General features: G+C 33.1%; 3 protein-coding genes across 4 annotated transcripts; all 3 read left to right on the forward strand.

The window, feature by feature from the left end:
• Positions 1–889: 889 nt before the first annotated feature.
• LOC113075722 (proline dehydrogenase 1, mitochondrial-like) lies at positions 890–13,384 on the forward strand. The gene is given in 16 exon segments (XM_026248411.1): positions 890–1,335; positions 2,010–2,031; positions 2,034–2,158; positions 2,160–2,218; positions 4,073–4,107; positions 5,913–6,062; positions 6,285–6,349; positions 6,435–6,551; positions 7,278–7,357; positions 7,515–7,596; positions 7,680–7,772; positions 9,839–9,985; positions 10,862–11,037; positions 12,551–12,649; positions 12,725–12,813; positions 12,888–13,384. Coding segments are annotated over 16 exon segments (1,860 nt in total). The 5' UTR covers positions 890–1,005; the 3' UTR covers positions 13,079–13,384.
• Positions 13,385–13,518: 134 nt separating this feature from the next.
• LOC113075723 (nuclear factor 7, ovary-like) lies at positions 13,519–19,932 on the forward strand. 2 transcript variants are annotated; one of them, XM_026248413.1, is made up of 7 exons: positions 13,519–15,492; positions 16,431–16,526; positions 16,617–16,847; positions 17,495–17,517; positions 17,589–17,707; positions 18,946–19,127; positions 19,257–19,932. In XM_026248413.1, exons 1-7 carry the CDS (start codon positions 15,127–15,129, stop codon positions 19,485–19,487), a joined length of 1,248 nt encoding a protein of 415 aa, XP_026104198.1. In that variant the 5' UTR covers positions 13,519–15,126; the 3' UTR covers positions 19,488–19,932. The 2 variants fall into 2 exon arrangements, with proteins under 2 accessions (XP_026104198.1, XP_026104197.1); XM_026248412.1 differs by having other exon boundaries at positions 18,946–19,932.
• Positions 19,933–20,673: 741 nt separating this feature from the next.
• On the forward strand, positions 20,674–25,113 carry LOC113075724 (RNA exonuclease 4-like). Its single transcript, XM_026248414.1, has 8 exons — positions 20,674–21,192; positions 21,282–21,598; positions 22,505–22,657; positions 22,731–22,924; positions 23,712–23,800; positions 24,022–24,096; positions 24,205–24,279; positions 24,653–25,113. Exons 1-8 carry the CDS (start codon positions 20,974–20,976, stop codon positions 24,788–24,790), a joined length of 1,260 nt encoding a protein of 419 aa, XP_026104199.1. The 5' UTR covers positions 20,674–20,973; the 3' UTR covers positions 24,791–25,113.
• Positions 25,114–25,493: the final 380 nt, after the last annotated feature.

The raw sequence follows: 25,493 nt of genomic DNA on the forward strand, positions 1-25,493 counted from the left end.
TGGGGTCGAAAAGTAACAATGTGCAACTTATGTTCAAAGTGAAATTAAGTATTTCTACATTTCTACAAAATACCACCTGGAATTGTTAGACCACACTTCTGAGTTACTGGCCACAGCAGAAATATATCTCTGTATACAACATTTTTAAAATTAAGTTTTTCTGAAAAATGGTACTTTCGCCCCTGCTGTCCCCTACATTTGAAAATTAGAGAGGGAACATTTCACGGGGGGAAAATTTGCTAAAAAAGTGGTAAAGAAACCATCAGAAAAAAAAGAAAAGATTAGAAATTTCAGAGATTAATTTTAGGCAAAGTGTTCTTGTGGATGAAACATTTGTAATGCAAAATAAATATAAGGTGTTTTTTTTTAAACATTATATAAACCAATAAAAAAGTTACAAAACTACAAAACAACAATAAAAAAATTGCAATGACAAAACAGCTAAATTACTAGACATGGGTCTAAAATGAAACAAAAAACATTACATTAAAAGAGAAAGATTAAACAGTTTACCAATGTCAACTGTTTTTAAATATTTTTTGTTGAGTTAGATGTTAGAGTTGAGTTAGAAATAGTCCCAAAGTAATGCTGTATTTCACAACATAAAACAGTGGTTCCTGACATTTACATTTACATTTATGTATATAAAATGTTGTTAACAATATATGGAGATTAAATACAATTTGTTTTTCTGTAAATGCTTTTTTTAAATTAACATATCCAAACAAATTTTCCCAAATAAATATAATAAACCTATATATATATATTATATATAGATAGTTTAGTATAAATTACTGTACTGTATGAAGTTACGCAATGTGGGAGGGCGGTGCGTCACAGATCGTGAGCCAATCACAACTCAGAGCGTTGCAACATATTTGCATATTTTAAGCGCTTAAATCACCCTCCAGTTTGGGGTGTTGCCATCTCATTCATCTAGAAACCTCCATCGTCACAAGAAGCACTGGCTTATTTCCTTTAACGCATCTACTTAACTTCATAAACATGTCTTACTGTAAAGTTCTCCCCGCTGTGGCCAGAGTGAGGCCGGCTCGTGTGTTTGGCGCGAGGCTTCGCTCCTCAGCAGCAGCATCCACGCAGCACAAAGAGCAGAAGAGCGAAGAAGCGCCGCTGGCTCCGTCCTGCACGGTGCTGGAGAAACCCTGCGAGGTGGACCTCATCCGTCGCAAAGCGCACACGGAGCGCCTGAGGATCTCCATCGACTTCGACAACACACAAGAAGCCTACAAGAGCAAAGACACGCTGGAGCTCCTCAGAAGTCTGCTGGTCTTCAAACTCTGCACCTTTGACTTCCTGGTTGACAAAAATAAAGAGGCGAGTTACTTTAGATTTTTTAGAAAAAAAAGTATCGATCTCCGTTACATTAGTTGGAGTGAATGTTACTTTTCATGTATTTATTTTCTTAAATGTAACCCTTTTTGTGGTGTTATTTGAATACGCGTATTAAAATAATTTGCTTACTTTTATTCATTCAGTTTTTAATATTTTTTTTTATTATTATTAATTTTATATTTTACAAATAAATATTATATATCTGTCCGTCTGTCAATTATTCATTTATTCTTGTAATGTATATGTCAATATATATGATAATAACATACATTATATGTTTAGCCAGAATGGAGATGTGTAAATTTTTCTTATCATATATATATATATATTATATATATATATATATATATTATATTAAAAAGAATTTAAACTAAAAAAAAAAAAAAAATAAAATTATAAAATCTAAAAAAAAAATATATATATATATATATATATATATATATATATATATATATATATATATATTAATTATATATATATATACCTTATACCTTACTATAAAATATATATCTTATTATTTAAGATTTATTTTAAATAAAAATCTTCACAATTATGTTGTACAGTTATATTAAACACATCTGTTTGGTTTCAGAAACTAGGCAATTAGTTTGTAGCATTGTTTAATTACATCATATTCCTCATTTTTCCTTCCACAGTTGACGGACCTCAGTAGGAAGGTTTTGGTCAGCAGCTCTTCGAGAAACTGATGAAAATGACCTTCTACGGCCAGTTTGTGGCAGGCGAGGACCAGAACGCCATCAAACCTCTGATCGAGAAGAACCAGGCGTTTGGTGTGGGTTCGGTGGCTGGACTACAGCGTGGAGGAGGACCTGACTCAAGAAGAGGCTGAGAAGAAGGAGATGGAGTGAGTATGAACCCAAGACCTAGTTGTCCTTTCCTCCGTCCTACACCGAGAGCAAAAGATGCATGACATTGAATTCCAGCCAGAGTTTTGACTCGTCAGTGCCACTGAATCCTGCTCACACTCTTGGCTGCGCAAATGGAAACAGTATCCCATTACCTTCTTCCTCATTGGTTAGTTTCAGGCAAGGCCCACCACCTGATTGGCTAAAAAAAGGAGGTGTTTTTCCTCCTTCCTCACGATCACATGAGGCTGAGCTAGGAAACACAGGCCAGCGTGTTGAGTAACTCCGAGCCTGTCACCAGCAGTTGACATTTGAAGGTGTGGCGCAGATAGCCAGAAATATAAAACAACACTGTTTAATGAGGTTCATTCTTTATTTAGGAATACTTTTTGAGCTGCTAGTTCAGTGCATTTCTTTTAGGATTTCTTTAGGTTATAAAAGCACAAAAGGGAAGCTTATTTCATCCCACTCCCCGTGGGAATGTGCTTTCATTTTGTTCAAGGAAAAAATGCCAGTTTGCCGAGTAACAACACACACACGCACGCACGCACACACACATGCTGCAGTTATGTAAGATGTTTTGGGCAAGATTTGACCTAGTATTCGGTTAAAATATTCTCTCAGGGAATTACATATTGTATAACATATTCAAAAACAAGACAAATATTATTCTCCGTAATAAATAATTAGACTGCTGAGAATATTTTACACCCTGTGGTTTCCGAAACGGACATAATAAAAACTGTTACAACAAGCAAATGTCTTCAGTGCAATAAAAGTTGATTGCTTTAGGCGAGTCATTTTCATCTTTCATAAACCGTGCATCATTATTACATGTACTACATGTACTGCTATAACTTTTAATTGAGGTTAGATGTTTTAAAGCAAACCCCTGTAAGTATTCTGCTTGTGCTTCCTGAATGAATGATTTATTTATTTTTAAATCGAGTGACTCATTGAAATGGTATCTGGTATGACATTCATGTGACTCATCTTATTCATTGTGGTTTATTGAGGTGTATATATATATATATTTCCACTTTGATGAGATGTTTGTACCCTGTAAAGCCTGACCTATGCAAACGTAGTCAGGAAAATTATTGAATCTTTAGAAAAAAATATTTGCATCTAAAGCACTTATAACAATATATATATATATATAAAAAGTTACTCGGGTAAAGTTGCTTCACTCCAGTAAGTGTTCATCTGGAAATATTACTAATACCTTTACCTTATAAAAATCATGAAAGAATTTGTCTCTATATTAAAAATATCTAAATTTTTGCAAGCAGTATTTGCAGCATTGAAAGGGTTCACAGTAGTTCACGAGCACGTGTTGCAGTATGAATGTCTTGTTTGCACAGAAGGTCGGGTTCAAATACTTGACATACTTACCATTTACATGCTTTCGCATTAGAGTCTACCTGCTTTCAGTTTTTTTGCATTGGATTGTTTTTAATTTCATTCGCAGCCAAAATGGAAACAAAAAGATTCAAAAAAATAATTTTCGTCCTTCTCTAAATTTCTAAACTGCTCTGAAATTGATTTAATATTGATTCAGTCTGTTGACTGAGACCCGTGTTGCAAAGTGAGTGACGCATGGCTCTGAAAGTGTTTGTGAATCAGACGGGTTCCCAGCGAGTCCAGAACATGTGTGTCTCTGGCAGAGTGTTCAGTGTGTGTTGCATCATTTAATGACCCCCAGTGAATTTATCGCCTCTTTTAAGCAGGGCTGAGAGGAGCTCAGGTGTAAAATGTCATGGTTTAAAGGTGATATGTTTACAGAAACTTGAACTGGCATCAATAAAGCACAACTTTCCACTTTATCATGTTCTTTTCATCTTGTTTTTCAGCTCCTGTGTTTCTGAGGCTGAGAAAGAGAGTCATGGTAAGTAGAATAAATGACACTAAATTAAAAATATCTGAACTACATTTAAACATTTGAAAACTAGACGATCAATTGCTGCTTTGAATAAATCTGGCCTATGTGATCATAATAAATGTACAATTAATTCCTGAGTCAGTTCAGCTCATTACACAGTGTTACGAAGTGAAAAAATGTCTAATTCATCGTAAGATTTTATTTGGTTTTTAATTTTATTTAATTCTTATTTTATTTAAATAAAATTAAATTTATTTATTTCTTTATTTATTGTTCTGTTTGGACAAGTTTAGCTTTTTGTTTTCATTTTCATTTGTGCTGTTTTTGTATTTTGCTTTATTTTCATCGCCTTGTTTTTTTTTTTTTTTTTTGTGTTTTATTTTATTTTTTGTTTTTGTTTGACTTGGCTATTGTTTTAATTTGTTTCTCTGTTGTTGTTCTTTCTTTGTAGTTTTTTTGTCTCTTTTTTTTTTTTTTACTTAAAAATTGTTGTACTGTTTTTCCATTTTCCCTTGTTTATATATGCTTTTATATAATTGTATTAAACTTTCAGTGTTTAGATTAATAGGTTTCATTTTTATAAAACTGATAATGTCCCTAGTATTTTTTTTTTAAAGCAATAAGTAAACATTTGTTTTGTTTGATTTTCAGTGGACACCAGTGCACGCTTGCTTCAGGACAATGAGTGTACATAGTACATTATGTTTTATTTGTCGATATTTCATCTGGTTGGGTTTTTTGTAACATTAGCAGTGTCTCCTCGGGGGTTCGTGAAGCGTGTTGACTCAGTCATTGAGGCTGAAATAGCCTGCTGTGTGTGTGTTAGGGGCTCTAGCTGTTTGACTCGCTCAGACTGGTTAAGGCTGGTTTAACCATAGGCTCTCCTGGTGAAGGGGCTGAAATTAACTTTGCAAGCTCATGTTTCTGGAGTCTATGAGGTGTTCTGTCTCTCAGACCTTTCCTCTATAAGGCATTATGGAAAGTGATGCAGTACAAGGTTTTGGCCACAGCCATCATGTGGCAAAAAGCTGTTCAGTATTAATAACCATTCTTAAGTTCTAGATGTGCATGATCACTCACACTCACTCATATTTCTATTAAAGGCAACATTAAAACAAAATTCAAAATTTTTCTTTTTAAACCTTGTGCTCTGCTGAAAATCTTTCAAATTTGGTGTTCCCAGTCAAAAACAACCAGCCTTTTTAAAATTGCTTATAAATTGCAGTTGTGCTATATTATTACAAAATCTTCATTTCAATATTTTTATCAGCTTGTTTTTGTTCAGTAAGCACATGTTTTGTTTTTGTGTTTGAAAGTTATTCACCGTCGGCCTCGTTGCTCTGAACTTATCTCAGTTTTTGAATAAAAATAAAAAGCATTATTTGGCAACCTTCGCTCGAGTTTAATAAGCACAGATCTGTACTAACTGAAGGAAAACAAGTTGATAAAAAGATTAAATCCTATATTGTAATATAGCATGATAAATTAATAAAAACAATTTTTTAAAGGAGGACATTTTTGACTGAGAACATCAAGAAAAAGCCCTAAAATGTACAAAGATTTTAACTTATCATATTTTTTAAAAACAAAAAGGTGTACATAAATAAGATCAAATAAAAAAAAATGACCGGAACACAACTCAAGTTATGCACAAAAATACAGTGATTATGGAACCAAAAATCCAAGTTGTTAAATCATAATTACACTTTGAACTCAAATTTCTATGGACTTTAAGGTTCTGACAGCTTTTTTGCCGCATGACCTGAAAACGGTCGCAGAAATTGACTGTGATTTCTAAAATGCACATTCAGGTGTGGATCATCGTGAGAAGAAGTACAAAGCTCATCGTCAATTCGGAGATCGGCGCGGAGGAGTGATCAGCGCTCGCACGTATTTCTACGCAGACGAGGCCAAGTGTGACCATCACATGGAGACCTTCATCAACTGCATCAAAGCTTCCGGTGAGCGGAATATTATTATGAACAACTACGCTGTAAAACACACAAAAGTTCTTAAAATGTTATAAATTGGATTTCTGGTTATCTACTTCAGTATGTCTTGTTTAAGTCAATGCATTACTTGCCATTTCTTTCATTGTTTGTGAAATTTACTAGCAATTTCTGATTGGAACACCAAATTTTTTACTTTTTTTTTTTAAAACTTTTACTGTGATTGTGTTGTAGCTGGAAGCTCTGTGGATGGGTTCTCGGCTATTAAGATGACGGCACTGGGCCGGCCGCAGTTCCTGGTAACTCCTTTACTCTCTCTCGCCCAAGTTTCTGTCGAGTACGATTGTGTCTGTGTGATTCATCCGGGTTCGATTTCTCCTAAAGCTGCAGTTCTCCGAGGTCCTGGTGAAGTGGAGGAGGTTCTTCAATCTGCTGGCGGCTCATCAGGGGAAGGAGGGCATGGCGATACTGGAGCAGAAGCTGGAGCTGGAACAGCTGCAGGTTTGTGCTTTACCCTCGAGGCTCTGTTTCTGATGCTTGTGAAGAGTAGATGATTGACAGGGTTCGGGATGTTAGTGTTTTAGTGTGGTCAATATTTAATTGGCTTTCATTCACAAAACATTGCAATGCATTTCAATTCTGTAATTACATTTCAAAATGGATTTCTGTTTATCTATGTTCAGCAGGAAATGTTATGGGGCTTGGTTTAAGAAAATAATTTATCTATAAAGTAAATGTGTTTTTTTGTATTTAATATGCATTTTTATTAAAAACAAATGTAAAATATTATTATATGCTAAAAAATAAAAAACTTAAAATCAGTTTGTGTTGTAGTTAATACTTACTTAATATTTTTTATATAATATTTAAAGATTTCCATTTTAAATAAATGTTATTTATAATAAATGCTGTATGAAGCTGCAATGCTGTTTTCAACATTATAATGTTTCTTAAGCAGCAAATCAGTATACAAGTATGATTTCTGAAGGATCATGTGACACTGAAGACTGGAGGAATGGTGCTGAAAATACAGCTGCACATCACAGAAATAAATTACATTTTAAAATGTCTTTGGTTAATTTGAATTGTAATAATATTTAACAATATTACTGTATTTTTAAACCAAATAAATATAGTCTTTGGTGAATAGAAAAGGCTTATTTTGAAAAAAAAAAAAAATATATATATATATGTATTTCTCTTATCTTTTTTTTTTTTTACCTCTAGGACAGTTTGATCAAGCTGGGAGTTGGTGCAAAATCAGACATTGAGAACTGGTTTACTGGAGAGAAACTGGGTTCATCAGGGTAAAACTCCTCGACTGTCACTTCAGCTTACTTTCCCAGTCCCTAAAGTGTATTACACTCATTACAGATCTCTACTTCTTACACTTCAACTGACTCTGTATAATCCAAGCTAGACCTGTGTGTGTTTTTGACCATTGTTTCTGCTGTGTTCTTGCAGGACCATTGATCTGTTGGACTGGAACAGCCTCATCAATGACACAACCAAGATCTCCAACCTGCTGGTGGTGCCCAACATGGAGGTACAGTCTCACACACACACACACACACACACATACACACACACACACTGCTCAGCTCATATGAACTGTCTGTATGTCCAAAGAGCGGTCACCTGGAGCCTCTGTTGAGCAAATTCACTGATGAAGAGGAGAAACAGATGAAGAGGATGCTACAGAGAATGGACGTCCTCGCCAAGGTATTTCACCAAATCTTACCAAACATTATTAACAGTCAAATTCAGTTTGAAACTTATTCTGTTATATAAATTAGGACAGAAATCAGATGTTAATATTTGAAGCCTGGAAACAGTCCATTGGCTAGTCTGCATTTGTCAGATTTTTGTAAATTATGAATTTATATGGAATTGAAAAACAATTATTATTGAATAAAAAAAGTTGAAAAGTGCAAATTAAAATTACATACAATTAGAATTTATTACATACAATTAGAATTTATTAGTTTTAAAAAAGTTGATATTTACAAGTATAAAATTATGTAATTAAAAAGAATTTGTATTTAATACAATTAAAAATAAAACACGCCATGTTTATGTTTTTAAATTATTAAATTATTTTTTTTAAAATAAAATAAAAAATACAAATAATTGTACATTTAATAGAAACATCTTAAAAATAAATTCTAATTGTCTAAAAAAAAAAAATGTTTTAGTTCTTCTGTAAAAACTGACAGGTTAATGGCCTTAGATTTGTTGGACCGTTTTCTTGTGTTTTGGCACATGAAGAGATTGCAAAAGTTGCTAAATATTTAAAATTGACAAATGTTACGCCAGAAATGGGTTGGTTTCTCCACTCTGTGTGTGTTTGTGTGCATTTGATGTTTGCTATTACTCTCTCAGAGTGACTTGACCCAGATCAGCCATTAACCAAATAATGTCCTCACTACATTTCACCGTTTGACGCAAGAGCGTCTCATTTTCCATCTCGTTAGTGTTTGCACATCTGCACTTAACCAAGGAGACGTTGCTAGATAAACTCTTGTTAGAAGCAGTTCTGGTGGAAAAGTATTGCTCAGTACTTTTTAACATTGACTGCAGTTTAAGCATTGAATAACACAGGAATGCAATCAGGTGGACGATAAAACAAAGACACAATAAAATAGCACAGTCAGTTACTTCTCATTGCTCAGGAGGTTTTTAAAAAGCCTGTTCTCAGCGTCACAAGACTGACTTCTTATCTTCTGTGAGATAAACACACAACACCCTGATGGTTTTAAAAATACAATGTCAAATGCAAGGAAGCTACACTTAACTAAATACAAACTAGTTCTGGTCTTTATCTCCATAATGACAGAAGACAGCAGATAAATTGTACATTTGAAGGTCTGAATGAAAGTGTTTTTATCTGCAAATGCGGAGGTCATTTATCTAAAGCACTTCAGCTTGTGAATTCATGAAACTATGAAACATTCCACAGAAGACACTTGTAAAGATCATAATGCTTTTTAGTGGCCAATAATATCTATATGAAAATCTGTTTTAATTATTGAATTTGTATAATTAAAATAGTTCATGATTTTAATTTAATAAAATGTAAAATAATTTGTAAACACATAAATGTAATGACAAAATATATTCATTATAATCATTTTAGTATTGATTAAATCACTGGTTATGATGAACAATAATATAATTTTTAACTTATTAATAAACTTTATTGAATTATATTTATATGTTTTAGTATATTTTTAAATCATTAATAATAAATAAATAAAATGTATGTATACAGTGTATATATATTTTAAAAAAGACAAGTCAAATATGCCAGAACTATACCATAAATATATTTTATTTGTTTATATTTCACTTATTTTGTTTAAGTTCATTAATGTGTGTGTGTATGTATATAATATGTGTGTGTGTGTGTGTGTGTGTGTGTATGTATATAAAATGTGTGTGTGTATGTATATAATATATGTGTGTATATGTATGTATTTAAATTATATATATTTTTTAAATGTAATAAAGTTAAATTTCTACATAAAATACATAAGTGTAATACCTTTAAAAATATACAAATAAATGGAATTGTGTGTGTGTGTGTGTGTGAGAGATGGATTTTTCTGTTGCTGGATTCTTCACCTGTTTTCAGTTTGAGAACTGAAGAGTATTAATTAGATTAGTTGTTCTCTTGGAGTGTGTTGTTGAGCGTGCCAGCAGTGATGGTGTCCTGCAGGCGCTCTGCTTATGTAACCGTGTTATTACAGCTGAAAGGCGTCGTCTAAGCTGATGTGTGTTTGTTCCAGCACGCTGTGGAGAACGGCGTGAGGCTGATGGTGGACGCAGAACAGACGTATTTCCAGCCGGCCATCAGCAGACTCACGCTGGAGATGCAGAGGATCTTCAACAGGGAAAAACCCAACATCTTCAACACCTACCAATGCTACCTGAGAGTGAGCGCTCAAACACACACACACACACACACACACACGCGTCCACACCCTCAAAACCTATGGCTTCACATCACTTCCACACCCAGATTTCTCTTTTATCCTGCCAAAAAAAAAAACTATTTACTAAAGGATCAGTTAATCCAAAAATAATATTCTGTCATTATTATTTACTTCTCTCCAAGTTATGTCAGGCCTGTAAGATTTCCTTTCTTCTGTGCAACACAAAAGGATGTTCAGGCTGCCCCAAAAATGACATAAAAGCATCAAAAGTTGTCGTCCGTCTGACTGTTGTGTGAGCTTCTTTGGATACTTAAAACCGATTTATACATATGTTTTTACAGTCATTATATATAATTAAAATAATTTGAATGGAATAATTAAAAACAAAAAAAAACAATGATTATATAAGAATATTATCTATATTAATGTAATATTTAAACATTAGTAACACTTTTAATTTAATATCAATTATTATATGCATGTTATACATTTTTAGGACCATTATGTGTGTGTGTGTATAAAAGGGAAAAAATATACAATAAATGTAATTATTTATTTGTAAGCTTTACAGTTCAGCTCAACAAAATGTTCACGCGGTTTCAAAAATGACTTTCCAGTTAAATTTTCAGTACTTAAAATTGAAATGTATGATTTTGAAGATTCATTGAATCTTACATTTTTGAATCTCAAAAGTCCAGCAGTCACTGAATGAATCATGATGACGATGCTGTAATGGCACTATATGGCTTTCATAAGACCTTCTGTTCATCTCTCTAATGGTTTTATGGCACTAGTCCCATGGGGTTTTATTTGTTTAGTGTGTGTGTGTGTGTGTGTGTGTGTGAGTCTCATGACAAGTGTTGACCGTGTTTGCAGGAGGCGTATGATAACGTGTCGGTGGATGTGGAGCTGTCGCGGCGGGAGGGCTGGTACTTCGGTGCCAAGCTGGTCAGAGGAGCGTACATGTATCAGGAGAGATCTCGCGCGGCAGAGATCGGATATGAAGATCCCATCAACCCTGACTATGAGGCCACCAACAGGATGTACCACAAGTACGTGCCGTGCAATTAAAACACATCCTACAAATGGAAGAAAACGTTGATCAGCATGAGATCCACCAACCGCACAGTTTTATTTACAGTCATTTTCATAATTTGACAACTGTGTGTGCATTCATTGAGGTTAATTCTTACTGATGTTTTTGAAATATTTTTTAAATATTTTTGTATTTAACCTATTATATGATAAAATAACATAAAATATATATATATATATATATATATATATATATATATATATATATATATATATATATATATATATATATATATATATATATATATATATATATATATATATATATATACATTATCTGATTAATATTGTAATATAATTTCATATAGCCCATTATCTGATAAAAATAATTCCATATAACCCATTTTGCAATTACAAGCAAATATATAAATAAATAAAAAATTGTTGAAGATACATTTAATTCCTTAAATTTTATTCCACTTAACCCATTTTCTGAAAAAAGCAAACATTTAGTTATATTAATTATTTCAATGTTTTTATTCAATTCCACATTATCTATTATCATATGAAAGGCGAAATTTTTAAAATATATTTATAGCTTAAATATAGATTTTATATTTTTTACGTTATTCCACAACCCATTATTGATACAAATATGATTTTTTTTAAATAAAATAATACAATTATTTCATTATTTTATTTTATTCATCATAGCCAATTATACAATGAAAAGCAACAATTATGAATTGTTTGTTGTTTAGTTTTTTTAATTAAATTTTATTCTGAATTATACATTTTCTAAAGAAAAATAAATATTTGAGAATATTATTGGTGTTTTTTTGTTTTTTTTTACATTAGTTTAGCATAACCCATTATCCAGTGACAAGTAATCATTTAAAAATATATAAATTTAACTGTTAACTAATTACAATTTTATTGCACTTTTTTCAATAACTCATTATACAAGAAAAAGTTACTGTTATATAAAAAAAAAAATATTTTTACTGCTATCAAACGATTAATCGCTTCCAAAATAAAGATCAAACATTTTTTTTATTTTTTTTATTTCCCATAACCCATTATACAATGGAAACCTAATTTTAAATTAATTGTTTACATATATACATTTTATTTGTTTTTGTTATTCCACAGAAACCATTATCTGGTGAACCTATTTTTTTTTTTTTTTTGACTTTACCTTACATGTAATCCTGTAAATTCTCACGACCTGAGCTTGAACCCTGCCTGTTGGCATTCTATAACCCTTCGTGTCTATCCTGCACATTTTCCGTATGATTTAGTTTCTCTCTCTAGTCTCAGATGAATACTGTAGTCGTGACCAAACACACCTGTTTGACTGTGCCGAGCTTGTTTTGCCTGTCAGTGTCACATTACTGACATGCGTCACAATAACACTGTAAATATTTGCATGCACACTATGAGGGGAATGTTTCGACATTCTTTAGGATTTGGTTTCAGTCTTTGATGGATTCCTGGATGCTTTCATTAACCCTGATCTCTGTCTGTAAGGTGTCTGGAGTACATTCTGGAGGAGATCAACCACAACAGGATGGCAAACGTCATGGTGGCATCTCACAACGAGGACACGGTCAAATTCACGCTGGAAAAGTGAGTCCCGAGCCAAAAAGAGACATACATCCTGATCAAAGATTGATTATCGCTAACGTGTGTCTTTCTGCACAGAATGAACGAGATGAGTCTCTCTCCCACCGAGAATAAGGTTTACTTTGGACAGCTGCTGGGGATGTGTGATCAGATCAGCTTCCCGTTGGGTGAGTGGAGAGCAGAGCAGCGTGGGAAGGAGCAGATGTCTTGATTCATGACATGCGTGTGTTTTTGTGAGCAGGTCAGGCGGGATTCCCGGTGTACAAGTATGTGCCGTACGGCCCGGTGAACGAGGTCATCCCGTACCTGTCTCGCCGAGCGCAGGAGAACCGCGGCTTCATGAAGGGATCGCAGCGAGAGCGCAGCCTGCTGTGGAAGGAGCTCAAGCGCAGACTCTTCAGTGGACAACTGCTCTACAAACCTGTCTACTAAACCACAGCATCAACATCAGCTGACCTCCTTCTCTACCGCAGAGCAGAACCATGTTAGTGAGGGAACATCAGCACAGGATGGACTTTTTATAGGTTTTAGAGATTGCCATCAGTGGCTGTAAATTAAACTGGAGTTAAAGACAGTATGAAATTGCATTTGCAATGCCTTTAACTTCTGCAATGTGACGTGAAACAGAAAGTGAAACAATGGAACTTTATCTGATGAAAAGCAAACCTTTAGAAATGCGTTGTTTTTGTAGATCGATAGTTGTTGTTTTTTTCAATGAAAAACAGACATTTCAAAATATTTTTTCTTATTTTATTGATCCCACACATCCCATTTTTCAGTTTAATATATTTTATTTTATACAACACAACTCATAATCTAATGAAACGCACAAATTGAAATTATTATTATTTTTTAATTCCACAAAACCCATTATCTGGTTAAAAAAAAATATTGTTATTTTTTTATTATTGTATTTTTCCCATCCTACCCATTATCTGATTTAATATAAATGATTTTATACCGCATAACCCATTATCCAATGAAAAGCAAACATATAATTTGTATTTATTTTATTATTATTAATCCCACATTATCCAATGAAAGGCAAAAAGATAGAAAAACATTGTTTAAATATATTTGTATTTTATATAGATAACATAATTTATTATGTGATGAATAGCCTTTTTTTAACGTTTATTTTATTTTTGTATTTCATTCCACTACAAACCGTCTGATGAAAAGCAAACATTTGAAAATATATATTGAATGTTTTATTTTATTAAACCGAAAGTGAAATGAACTTCAGTTGGAAATATTACAGGACAGGGGCCAGTTGCGTAAACTTATTAAGACTAGTCTGACAGACTAGCAGTTAGCCAAGTGTAATGAGTCGTACTTTTTGTATTCAATGTAGACGTAGCTATGTAACTACATTAAAAACATATGACCAGTCTTGATCCAAACAGCCCCAGGACATTAATTGGGTGAGACATGTACTTTAGTTGCACGAACAGAACTGATAAGTGATGTCAGACATGGACGAGTTATTAAGACTGTAAATGGACTGATTTCATGTTGTCTTTAAATCCGCTGTGAATCATTCCCCTGTGTCTTGATCTCACTGCTTCTGTTTGGAACAGCACATTATCAGACCACTCGTATTATGTACCACTGAACCAGTATCAGCTAAAACATCTGTATTCATTTCAAAGATCCCATGCAGCACAGTAAGATCATGTAACAGTAATGTAACACAGTACTTGTTAAAACTCATTGCATACCGTTTTAGGTCTGACTTGATTATTTCTGACATACATGGACAATGCAGAGTTTTTTTTTATGTTTTGTAGTTTTTTGATCATGCAATTTTAAATGTCTATTATCAGATGAGTTTTAGCACTGGCTGTTCTGTTAACCTTTTTTTTTTGTTCGTTTTGCTGCTTTTAAATGTAAGTTTGCATTTGGAAATGAGTTTGGATGAAGTGTGCTTGTGAACCTTTCAGCTCTTTGAAATATCTTCTGCTCTTTTTTTTTATGTAAATAATGAAATGTGATAAATATATACGATATAACAACAACAGCTCTCCGTTCTCACGCCCAGGTGATTTTAGACACTTTTGCACTGTTTCTAACTGAATGAAATGAAAATGTATGGCTGTACGTAAACACATCAAATGTAACAATTATTACAAATATTGACTTGTTTGTCATTTTGATGTATAGTTATGTCATCAACTGTCAAAAATGTTATTTTAATGAATAACCAGGTCTCCCATGCATGGAGAGAAAGGAGTTTTCTATTAAAAACTAGTCATTTAAAAATCTTCTTGTGTCAAATGAGTTAGTTTTGGTGTGATGTGTTTGCACACTGTTTTCTAGAATGATCCTTGCAGAGCATTCAATTTGATTATGCAAACCGGATCATCAGGAAGTGGTTTTATTTCTGTGTTCCTGTCATGGCGTGTCTACCAACTACCAGACTACAACAATGAGGAAATGAGAGGGCTTGTGTTGTGTTTCTGGAGCTCTCACAAACTGAAATGTCTCTCTCTGTGGAAGAGCTGTCTTGTCCCGTGTGCTGTGAGATCTACAGATCTCCCGTGTTTCTGTCATGCAGTCACAGCATCTGTAAAGACTGTCTTCAGGACTTCTGGAGGAGCAAGAGAACTCAGGAGTGTCCCGTCTGCAGGAGAAGATCCTCCAAAACCGATCCTCCTGGAAATCTTGTGTTGAAGAACCTGTGTGAGTCCTTCTTGAGCGTCGAGGAGGTTTGTGATTTGCATGGCGAGAAACTCAAACTCTTCTGTGTGGAGGACAAGGAGTCTGTGTGTTTAGTGTGCAGAGATTCAGAAAAACACAATCAGCACAAGTTCAGGACAATCGGTGAACTTCTGCCATCTTACAAGGTAAGAAAAGACTCAAAGGCAGAACAGAACCTTACTATACAAATTAAGAAATTATATATTTTTTTTATTGTATATATAGCCTAAATGATAATTATATAGTAATAAAGACATAATTATATATTTATTAATTTATATAGTATAGTAGTGTGTATGTGTATATATATATATATATATATATATATATATATATATATATATAAATCATTTTTTTAATCTTATATTTTATATAAATATATTTATTTAATATAAAAACAACATTTTTCTTAAATATATACATAATCAATTAAAACAGTAGGATATAAACATTATGTAAACAATATATTTATCAAATTATTATAAAATATACAATTTCCCTTAGTATTAAATACATTTAAAATTCAATTTAAATATAAATTATTAATATTAACATTTATTATAACATATTAATATAGTTTTTTGTTTATAGTATATATATATATATTAGTGCTGTCAAATAAACAATCACAATTAATCGCATCCAAAATAAAAGTTTTTGTTTACATAATATGTGTGTGTGTACGGTGTATATTTATTATGTTTATATATAAAAACACATGCATACAGCTATATATTTTGAATTTTTTATTTTTATTTTATTTGTATTAAATATAACTACATTTAGTATAGAAAAATAACATATTTTTCTTAAACCTATACATGCGTGTATTTAAGTAATAAATGTACACAGTACACACACACATATTTTATGCAAACAAAAAAACTTTACTTTGGATACGATTAATTGCGATTAATCATTGGCAGCACTAATATATATATGCATAAACACTACATTTAGAAATGACAAATTATGTAAGTGTCTATATGATATGATATCTTGGACAAAAAAAAACCTGAATCATGCTGACTTTCCAAATGGATCTAGGGATAACGTTAGGATTTTCTCATTTTTTCAATTGTAGGAGGAGCTCAGTATCAAGCTGAATTCCTTACAAGAAAGGCTCAAGCACACAGAGGAAGTCAAAGGAGAGTGTGAGGAAGCAGTTGAACACATCCAGGTGAAGATTCACTGATTCACGGTCAGTTACTGTCCCTTCAGCTCACTCAACACACAACTCAACTCAACCTTATTTCTGTTTGTCTTTGAGACTCAAGCTCAGCACACGGAGCGCCGGATTAATGCGGAGTTTAAGAAGCTTCATCAGTTCCTCATCGATGAAAAAGAGGCACTAATCACTACACTGTGGGAGGAAGAGGAGCAGAAGACTCGGATGATGAAGCAGAAGCTGGAGGAGATGAACACACAGATCTCAGCTCTTTCAGACACAATAAAACACATCCAGGAGCAAATGAAAGCCAAAGATGTCACGTTTCTAAATGTGAGAACTGAGCGTGTCTGGTAAATTCTGACAATGTGTATAAAGATTCATTTGATATCATTTAATTTATGCAAAAAAAAAAAATACCTGCTTGTGGATGCTATATGGGCCCCAAAAGCCTTTATTGACATATATAATGTATAAAAAAAGGTAATAAAGGCTTTGGGAGCCCGGGTGATGTAGTTGCAACTCTCTCTAAGCATTTTCATTTAGATTATGTTATTTTAACAGGATTTGAGAAGGAGTTTTTAAATAATAATTATTTATACTATTTTAACACAATATTTAAAGAAACAAAATAATGTCATTTAGCTTTATTTTTAGAATTTTAAATTAGATAAGAGTTATATTTATACTATATTAACTCGATATTTGAAGGACAAAATGATTTTTGTCAGTTTACATCTTGAAATTATCATGTGTTTTTAGCATTTTAATTCAGATAAGAATATATATAATATTATATATATTAAATATTATATCAGTTTACACCTTGATATTTTGTAGCCTTTTTATATAGAATTGAACACAATATTTGAAGGTAATTTGAAGATGTTTGCATGTTGGTTGTATTAGTTTTTTTTTTGTATTTTAATTTAAAAACAGTCATTTTAATAATGCATTCTTTTCTGCTTTTTATTTTCCAGAGCTTTGAAGCCACAATGGAAAGGTAAGTGTTCAGCCCCCGTCACTCTCTTGATATGGATGTGAACTCAAACCCACTGCAGACTGATCTTCCAGAGCCCGGGGCCCACCGCAGGAGCCTCACATGAGTCCAGCAGCTTTGATTCATGTGGCGGATCACTTGGGCAACCTCACATTCAGAGTCTGGCTGAAGATGCGAGACATCGTCCAAAACGGTGAGTCTTTAAGTACAGTATATATTGCGCTCGGTTTAAACTGATTTCTCAAATTGATCGTTTCTCACTTAGATGAACTTAACTGATCAATATACAGTATGCTGTTTTGAGGTTTTGCTTGAACAAAAATGTTAGGCTGATGATACAAGGGGCAGCTTCGGTTAATTTTACCGTCAATGGCCAACTAGGTGATACACAGGGGCTATACCTGATCTAAAGTATCCAGATATACATTTGTCACTCATTCTCAGAGGTAAAATGCCCAAGTAACAATGCATCAGTGTATAATCAGCCTTAGACCTATTTGTAGCGTACTTCTCATCCAATAAATCACAGTAGATTTTGTGGTTTGATGCTTTTAGTATAGTGTTTTTGAACCATAAAGTGTATTATAATGTATATAATATAGCAGTTATAACACATTATTAATGAATGCTAAAGCATACTGTAGTATAAACCACGGTGAACTGATAAACTCTAATAAATCCTGTCATATACTTTAGTTTTTACTACAGTAAACTGTAGTGTATTGTAGCAATGTAGAAAACTTAATACAGTATTGGGTAAAGTCATTTGTTTATGTTACTATAGTTGTTATATTACCACAGCAACTATAGAATTACCACAACAAATACTTTACTATAGAATGGTTCTAAAACACTTGACTTTACCATGAATTACTATAGTATTTTTTTCTGTGTCATGTTTGAATCGCAGAAAGACGTCAGTGAAACAGCGATACAATGTCATATTCACCTAAAAAAAAAACATTCAATGGCCATAGAAAAAAATGGAGAATTGTGCAAAATACATATGCGCTATATATGCACAATATATTTATTATAGCATATTATATAATGAAAATAACCTATCTTACTTGTTCTTGTTCTTCAAATGTCTGAACAAATACGTGATGAAAACAAGTTATGACATCCACTGGAGTAGGAACATACCATTGGAAAGTTATTATAATGTTTTTATGATAAAAACCGCATTGTGTGCGATTGACATGTTTGTTTACCAGCGAACAGGGCTTATTGTAGTACAGTTTACTGCATAAGTCGACAGAGATTTGTTCCTTGAAAAAAATGGACATGAATCGTGCCTGATTGTCTATATGTCCATATAAAATCAAATGAGATCCAAACTCAATTAAGAAATGTGTTTTTATTACCCAGCTCTTGCTTATCATGTGCATCCATGATAGATCTCTAGCTCTTGATTATTTCTCTCATCAGCTCCTGTGATTCTGGACCCCAACACTGCACATCCCGAGCTGAAGCTGTCTGATGATCTGACCGGTCTGACGTGGAGCACACACACTCACGCCTGTCCCGCCAATCCAGAGAGATTCGACGTCTATCCCTGCGTTCTGGGCTCCGAAGGCTTCATCTCAGGAACACACTGCTGGGACGTGGAGGTTGGCGACAATACACACTGGACCGTAGGAATAACCACAGCATCCAACCCTAGGAAGGGGTTTACATTCTTTAGCAAAGATGTCTGGTGCGTGTGGTACAAAAATCAAGAATATTTCTCATATTACCAGGACCAAGCCTACACTCCCATTGGGGTTAAAGAGAAGCTGCAGAGGGTGAGGGTTTTACTCGACTGGGATCGAGGAAAGGTGTCTTTTTCTGATCCTGTAACCGACGCTCATCTGTGTTCACTCACCACAACGTTTGCAGAGAAACTCTTTCCGTTCTTCTCTAGCGTTTGTGTCACTTGTGGTCTGAGGATCCTACCAGGTAAAATAAGTGCATCAGACCAGCACAGTTAATGTGATTCTATATACTTTATGTTGTAAATGTTGTGAATAATAAACACTTATTTCATTTTCTTTATTTCTTGAGATATTTAATATACAAGACTGGATTGACACTTGCACAGAGCAATTTCTATAATTTTTATTTTTATTTATTTACTCTTTACCTCTATTGCTGCTATGTAAATACCCTGTATAACCTGTTTGCACATTCTCCTCTTATACATTCCTGCTCATCTTAATATTTATTAAGTGTACATATACTGTCCTGCACATTTTATTTAATAAGATTTTTAATTTATTCATACTTTTTTCATATCTTATTATTTTGTATAATTTTCTTGTGTTTATATTCTTTAATAATTGCACTGTCCATGGAGCAGACCTCATTTACATTTCACGGCTGGTCATATGCCCTCCATATAACCATGTATGTGACAAATAAAAGTCTTGAATCTTATTTGCATAGGCCTTTTAAATAAATTCAAATCTTTTGTTTATAATCATACTAATAAATACTCTTTTAATAGGCTTTTTTCCTTTTTTGACGTCTTTGGCCTAGACATGACTTAATTCAGAGATGAAAAAATATTTATCTTGTAAACGGTATATTAAATTAAAAACTATATTTTTTATGAATGAATAAGATGTTAATGCAATTTGTAATTTATTTTTTAATTTATATAACTCATTATATTCAAACTGAAATGGAAATACACTGTTCTGTAAAAAATATTTGTAATTATTTTTGTAAATTATTGAAATATATATATATATATATAATTATTGAAATATATATATATATATTAAAAAACAAATTTATATATATACATTTTTACTGTTTTAAATGCCATGGGCCACTAAATATGATCATACTTATGCAAGGGACCCTAATCCAAAAAATTACAAGGTAGCTATATATTTGCACATTTTTCATCATATAAAGCCAAAAATTATACTGTAAAAATAATAATATAAATTTGTGTAAAACATTATTTCGAAAAGTTTTTTTTCCTACTCACTATAATGTTGTTTCATTGATTTTATTTTATTTTAATACTTTTTAGGCTTATTTTTAATTAAATTATTTATTAAGTTGAATCTATTTTTACATTCCTTCACTGTTTTTTCCTAAACTTCCAAAACACAGAGCGGAACGTTGATTCGCACACAGTTCCCGCGCGGATGCTATTTGTGTAACACGCGACAGAAGAGAGCTCAGCATGGTTGTCTCATGGTACAGTTATATGGTATTCTTATTAGTAATTTTTTTTTAAGGAATATTTTTCAGAGAGCGATAGATATATATTTTCCACATATATATATTTAGTATTTTCCGCGTTACCATGAATGTCACGGCTCTGCGTTGTCGCTAGAAAGCTTCAAAATAATGTAAACATCTGAAGAAATTAATTATTGCAAGTAAGTTCGTGCTCGGTGTAATATAGAAAAAAGCTTAGTGCTTTATTATTTATTAGCTTAATTTGATAAAACCCTTAAGATGTCTGAAGTTAAGCTGAAGAAACATGTCGAAAATATTCATATTAATGGTCAATCCAAAAATAATAAAAAACAGAAACATGAAAACAATAAAAAAGCGTTCTTCTACGATACAAAAACAGTTGTAAAGAAGAAAATGAAACCAGCAACTGTAAAGAGAAACATTACACCCCCGACAAAAGTGGAGGAGTATTCGTGCAACTGGAAGAAGTTACTGCAGGTCAGAATTATTTACCATGAAAAAAACATATTGAATTCATGAATTAGTAGAGACATATGATGTTTTTACATTTACATGTGTGTGTGTAGACTCTTGCTGCAAATCCTGAGAAGAAGAATGAAGACACAAAACAGGCAAAAGATGCAAACGTTAAAGGAAAGCAGCTTCAGAAGACGCCGTCAGTTTCCAAAGACTCTCATACACTTCACTTGAAAAAACCTGCACGGACCGTCAGACCTGCTTCTGAGACATCTGCAAGAGTAGAGAGAGATGGAGACCAACAGAACGGAAACAACCCCACCGGACACAAGCAGTTCAAAGCAGAGAAGAGGAAAAGAAAGGATGAAAAAGAGAAACCGGTGAACAAAAGGAAGAAAGTCGAGGAGGTGGAGAAGAAAACAGCAGAGTATGTGTGCAATTTAATGCGGTTTTGTTTCATATGACTGTCCTGTGGACATGAGTTTCTGCCATGGAATAAAAAAAAAGAAGAAAGATAATTGCATTACTTATATCTCACAATTAAAAACATTTATTACGGTTTTGAGTTCGTATAACGCAACTTTTTATCAGAATTGTGAAATAGAAAATCTGGATTGTGAGATGTAAACTCTCAATTGAAAAAAATTAAAATAAATTAATAATTGTGAGATAAAAAGTTGCAATAAAAAAGAAAAAGAACTGCAAAGACAGAATTGCGAGGAAAAAGGTTCTTAATTGCAACACATAAGCTCTGAGAATAAAAATCTAAATTTCAAGACACAAAGTTGGACATAAGAAAAACTTTAACCCCTAAAATATGATTATGTTTGTGCTAAGGACTTCCTAAAATTAAAAAAAAAGTCAGCTATATTTATATTCAGTGTTATTTATATTAATGTATACAGGGAAAACATTTTTTATTTTACATTTGGAAATATTTATTCTTTCCATTAAATTGTGATGTATTTTATCTATATGCACTATAGTACTGTTCTGGTTAGATTTATTTATTTCAATCCGATTCTTTATTTCAAATCAAATTTAAAAAAAAAAAGTCAAAATTGTAAAATGTAAACTCATCTGAGAAAAAAAAAAAATCTGTGAGAATTGTGAGACATAAACTCAGAATTCTGAAAAAGTCAAAATTGTAAGAGAAACTCAGAATTCTCTTTGGAAAAAAAATCTAAATTACGAGACGTAAATCGCAATTGTTCAGAAAAAGGTGTTAATTGTGAAATAAAGAAGTTGCAAATATATTTTTCATTTATTTATTTACATTTCCTGGTAGATTCGATCTTCCGTACTGTCCTCTTTAAACACGGTTTCCTCTCAGGCCTGATCTCTGGTTTGATGATGTGGACCCTGATGACATCGAGGCCACCTTAGGGCCCGAGGCTGCAGACATCGTACGAAAACGTAGCGGGATGCTGAAGTCCAGCGCAGAAGTCGTAGAGCAAGTGCTGGTGAAAGAGCATGCGTTCGAGGGGTGAGACACCTGCAGCTGTCAGGCTAGTCATGGGTTTTGAGGGGAAGTGATGTAATCTCATGGCTGATTTCAGATTGACCCGTGCTGTCGCTATGGACTGTGAGATGGTGGGTGTTGGCTGTGATGGGGAGGACAGCATTCTAGCGCGAGTCTCCATTGTCAACCACTTTGGGAAATGCATCTACGATAAATACGTCAAGCCCACGGAAAAGGTTACGGACTACAGGACGGCTGTTAGTGAAATCAGACCGGCGGACATCGAAAAGGGTCAGGACCCCTCAGAATTGTCTCTATTGCTTTTGAAAAATACTACAAATTTGATTAAATGGTTGTTTGTATCGAATAGTGCTGTCAAAACATTAATCGCATTCAGAATAAGTTTTCGTTTACATAATATGTGTGTGTACTGTATAGATATATATAAATGCACACTTTTAGAAAATATTGTTTATGTTTATATTCATGTAATTTAATTTATATATAAATATATTTAGTATATAAACATGACATGTTTTTCTTAAATATATACATGCATGTGTGTCTATTTATATATACATAATAAATATAAACTGGATACACATATGTTATGTAAACAAACTCTTTTGTTTTGGATGCAGTTGATCGCGATTAATCATTTGATAGCACTAGTATAGAATAAGAATGGAGTAAGAAATAAGTATTTCTCACAATTATATGTGTATATCATGCCATTTTGAGTTTACGTCTCGCATTTAAAAAAAAATTGCATCGAAACACTATTTTGAGACGTAGTTCAGAATATATATCTTGCAATTCTGGGTTAATATATTGCAATTGTCTCTGTTCCTCACTATTTTGAGTTAACGTCACAGTTCTTGGCTTTTTTTTCTCAGAATTGCAGGTTTATATCACGATTCTGACTGTATTTCTCACTATTTTGAATTTATATCTCTCAGTTATAACATCTCAGTTATAACATCTCAGTTAACATCTCACAATTCAGTCTTTTATCTCAAAATTGCGCATTTATAACAATTCAACAGAGATTCTTAATTGTTCTTCATGTGATTAACAGGTGAGGACATCAAGACAGTCCAGAAAGAAGTGGCTCAGATTCTGGAAGGAAGAATATTAGTGGGACACGCCATTCACAATGACTTAAAGGTACAGTACACACAAAACGGGCTGTTGTCACGCTCGCATCGTTCCTGGTCTGTATGCTTTTTCTGTGGAAAACAAGTACCTAGACAGCCGAAACTAGGCTTTATTACGGAATACGGGATTGGAATGGCTTGAGAGCGACTAATGATGATATTTTCAGATGATGTATTCCTTTAATGAACTGTCAGATTTCTTTTCAAATACCATTTTTGTCATATTCATAGATTTTGCTGCTGGATCATCCCAAGAAAATGATCAGAGACACACAGAAATACAAACCATTTAGGCAGAGAGTAAAGGTATGAAACAAAGTTTGCCGGTAACTTAAAAATCAGTATTATTTATAAATAAATAAATATGCCAATTTTAATTGCCATAAATGTCTCCCCTCTTGTCTTCTTCCTCAGAGCGCACGTCCTGCATTGCGTGTCTTATGCAAAGAGATTCTCAATGTTAAAGTCCAGCAGGGTGAACATTCATCTGTAAGTCTCTCTTCAACATCTAAGACAAACACTCATCTACAGTACATTCAGTATTTCAAAGTGCATGGCTTGATCTTTTCCCCATAGACTAGCATTCAAACATTTGGGGTTTTGAATGTTTTTGAAAGGTGTTTCTTTCGCACATCATGATTAATGTGTTTATTTGACCAGAAATGCAGTAAAATATATTACAATTCAATTTAAGTGATTTCCATTTGAATATATTTTAAAATGTAATTTATTCCTGTGCTGCAAAGCTGAATTTTGAGGCATCATTCCTCCAGTCTTCAGTGTCAGAAATCATTCTAATATGCTGATGAATATTTAGTTTGCTGTCGGTGTTGATCAGTTTAATGTTGTGTGTGCATCACAGGTTCAGGACGCTCAGGCCACTATGAGGCTGTACACGCTGGTGAAGAAGCAGTGGGAGGCAGATCTTAAAGCGGCCCGCGCCGGTCAATATAAGAAGAGCCCACGAAAACCTAAAACTCCTAAAAACCAGAGCAAATGAATTTCAATCGGCCAATAAAAAAAAAACTAATTGCAAAAAATTCTAGACTGAAACATGTATCTGTGCAGGGAACTGTTTTATCAACATACAGTAACACTGTCTTCAGTTACGATATGATGAACTGTGTTTAATATTCCTGTCTGAATGTATCTTGAATTGTATCTTCTGTTATTTGAGGAATGAGAGCATCAGACCGTTCAGATTATCAGTGTTATATTGAGCTCTTTTATACAGAGTAATGTAAATGTATATTTTGATGTAACTGTTATTAGAGAATTTCATAGTTTTCTATCTGAACTGCTATTAAAGACCCCACACGATGATGATTTCTCACATCGAATTACACCAATAATGGCATTGAAATATAATGAAATCTTAACACAAGTCATTTTAACTATTAAAAGTAATCAAAATTACATATTTAAATCTTTTTCACACATGCAAATAATTTTTTTATGTCTTAAAATTCTACACCCTTACCTCATTTAATATTCACGGTGGGTTTATGAATATTTAAATTAGCCCCACCCCAACTCCATAGTAAACGCTACAAAATAGTGGATTCAAATCCTGTCATATAAATTTTAACCGTCAAAAATTGACACGTATTAAATAAATAAAATTAAGATTCCAAAAAGGAAAACATTAGAGGATTTACGATGCTGATGACCCTTAAACGCATCACAGTCTAATGAAAAGGGAC

Source organism: Carassius auratus, unplaced genomic scaffold, assembly GCF_003368295.1.
Source record: "Carassius auratus strain Wakin unplaced genomic scaffold, ASM336829v1 scaf_tig00017572, whole genome shotgun sequence".
In the NCBI taxonomy this organism is placed as follows: Eukaryota; Metazoa; Chordata; class Actinopteri; order Cypriniformes; family Cyprinidae; genus Carassius; species Carassius auratus.

Coding starts and splice junctions, on each gene's coding strand:
- LOC113075723 (XM_026248412.1), top strand. CDS start 15,127: ATGTCTCTCTCTGTGGAAGAGCTGTCTTGTCCCGTGTGCTGTGAGATC. Junction 15,493..16,430: donor AACTTCTGCCATCTTACAAG/GTAAGAAAAGAC, acceptor TTTCAATTGTAG/GAGGAGCTCAGTATCAAGCT. Junction 17,708..18,945: donor GCGAGACATCGTCCAAAACG/GTGAGTCTTTAA, acceptor TTCTCTCATCAG/CTCCTGTGATTCTGGACCCC.
- LOC113075724 (XM_026248414.1), top strand. CDS start 20,974: ATGTCTGAAGTTAAGCTGAAGAAACATGTCGAAAATATTCATATTAAT. Junction 21,599..22,504: donor GTGGAGAAGAAAACAGCAGA/GTATGTGTGCAA, acceptor GTTTCCTCTCAG/GCCTGATCTCTGGTTTGATG. Junction 22,925..23,711: donor ACCGGCGGACATCGAAAAGG/GTCAGGACCCCT, acceptor TGTGATTAACAG/GTGAGGACATCAAGACAGTC.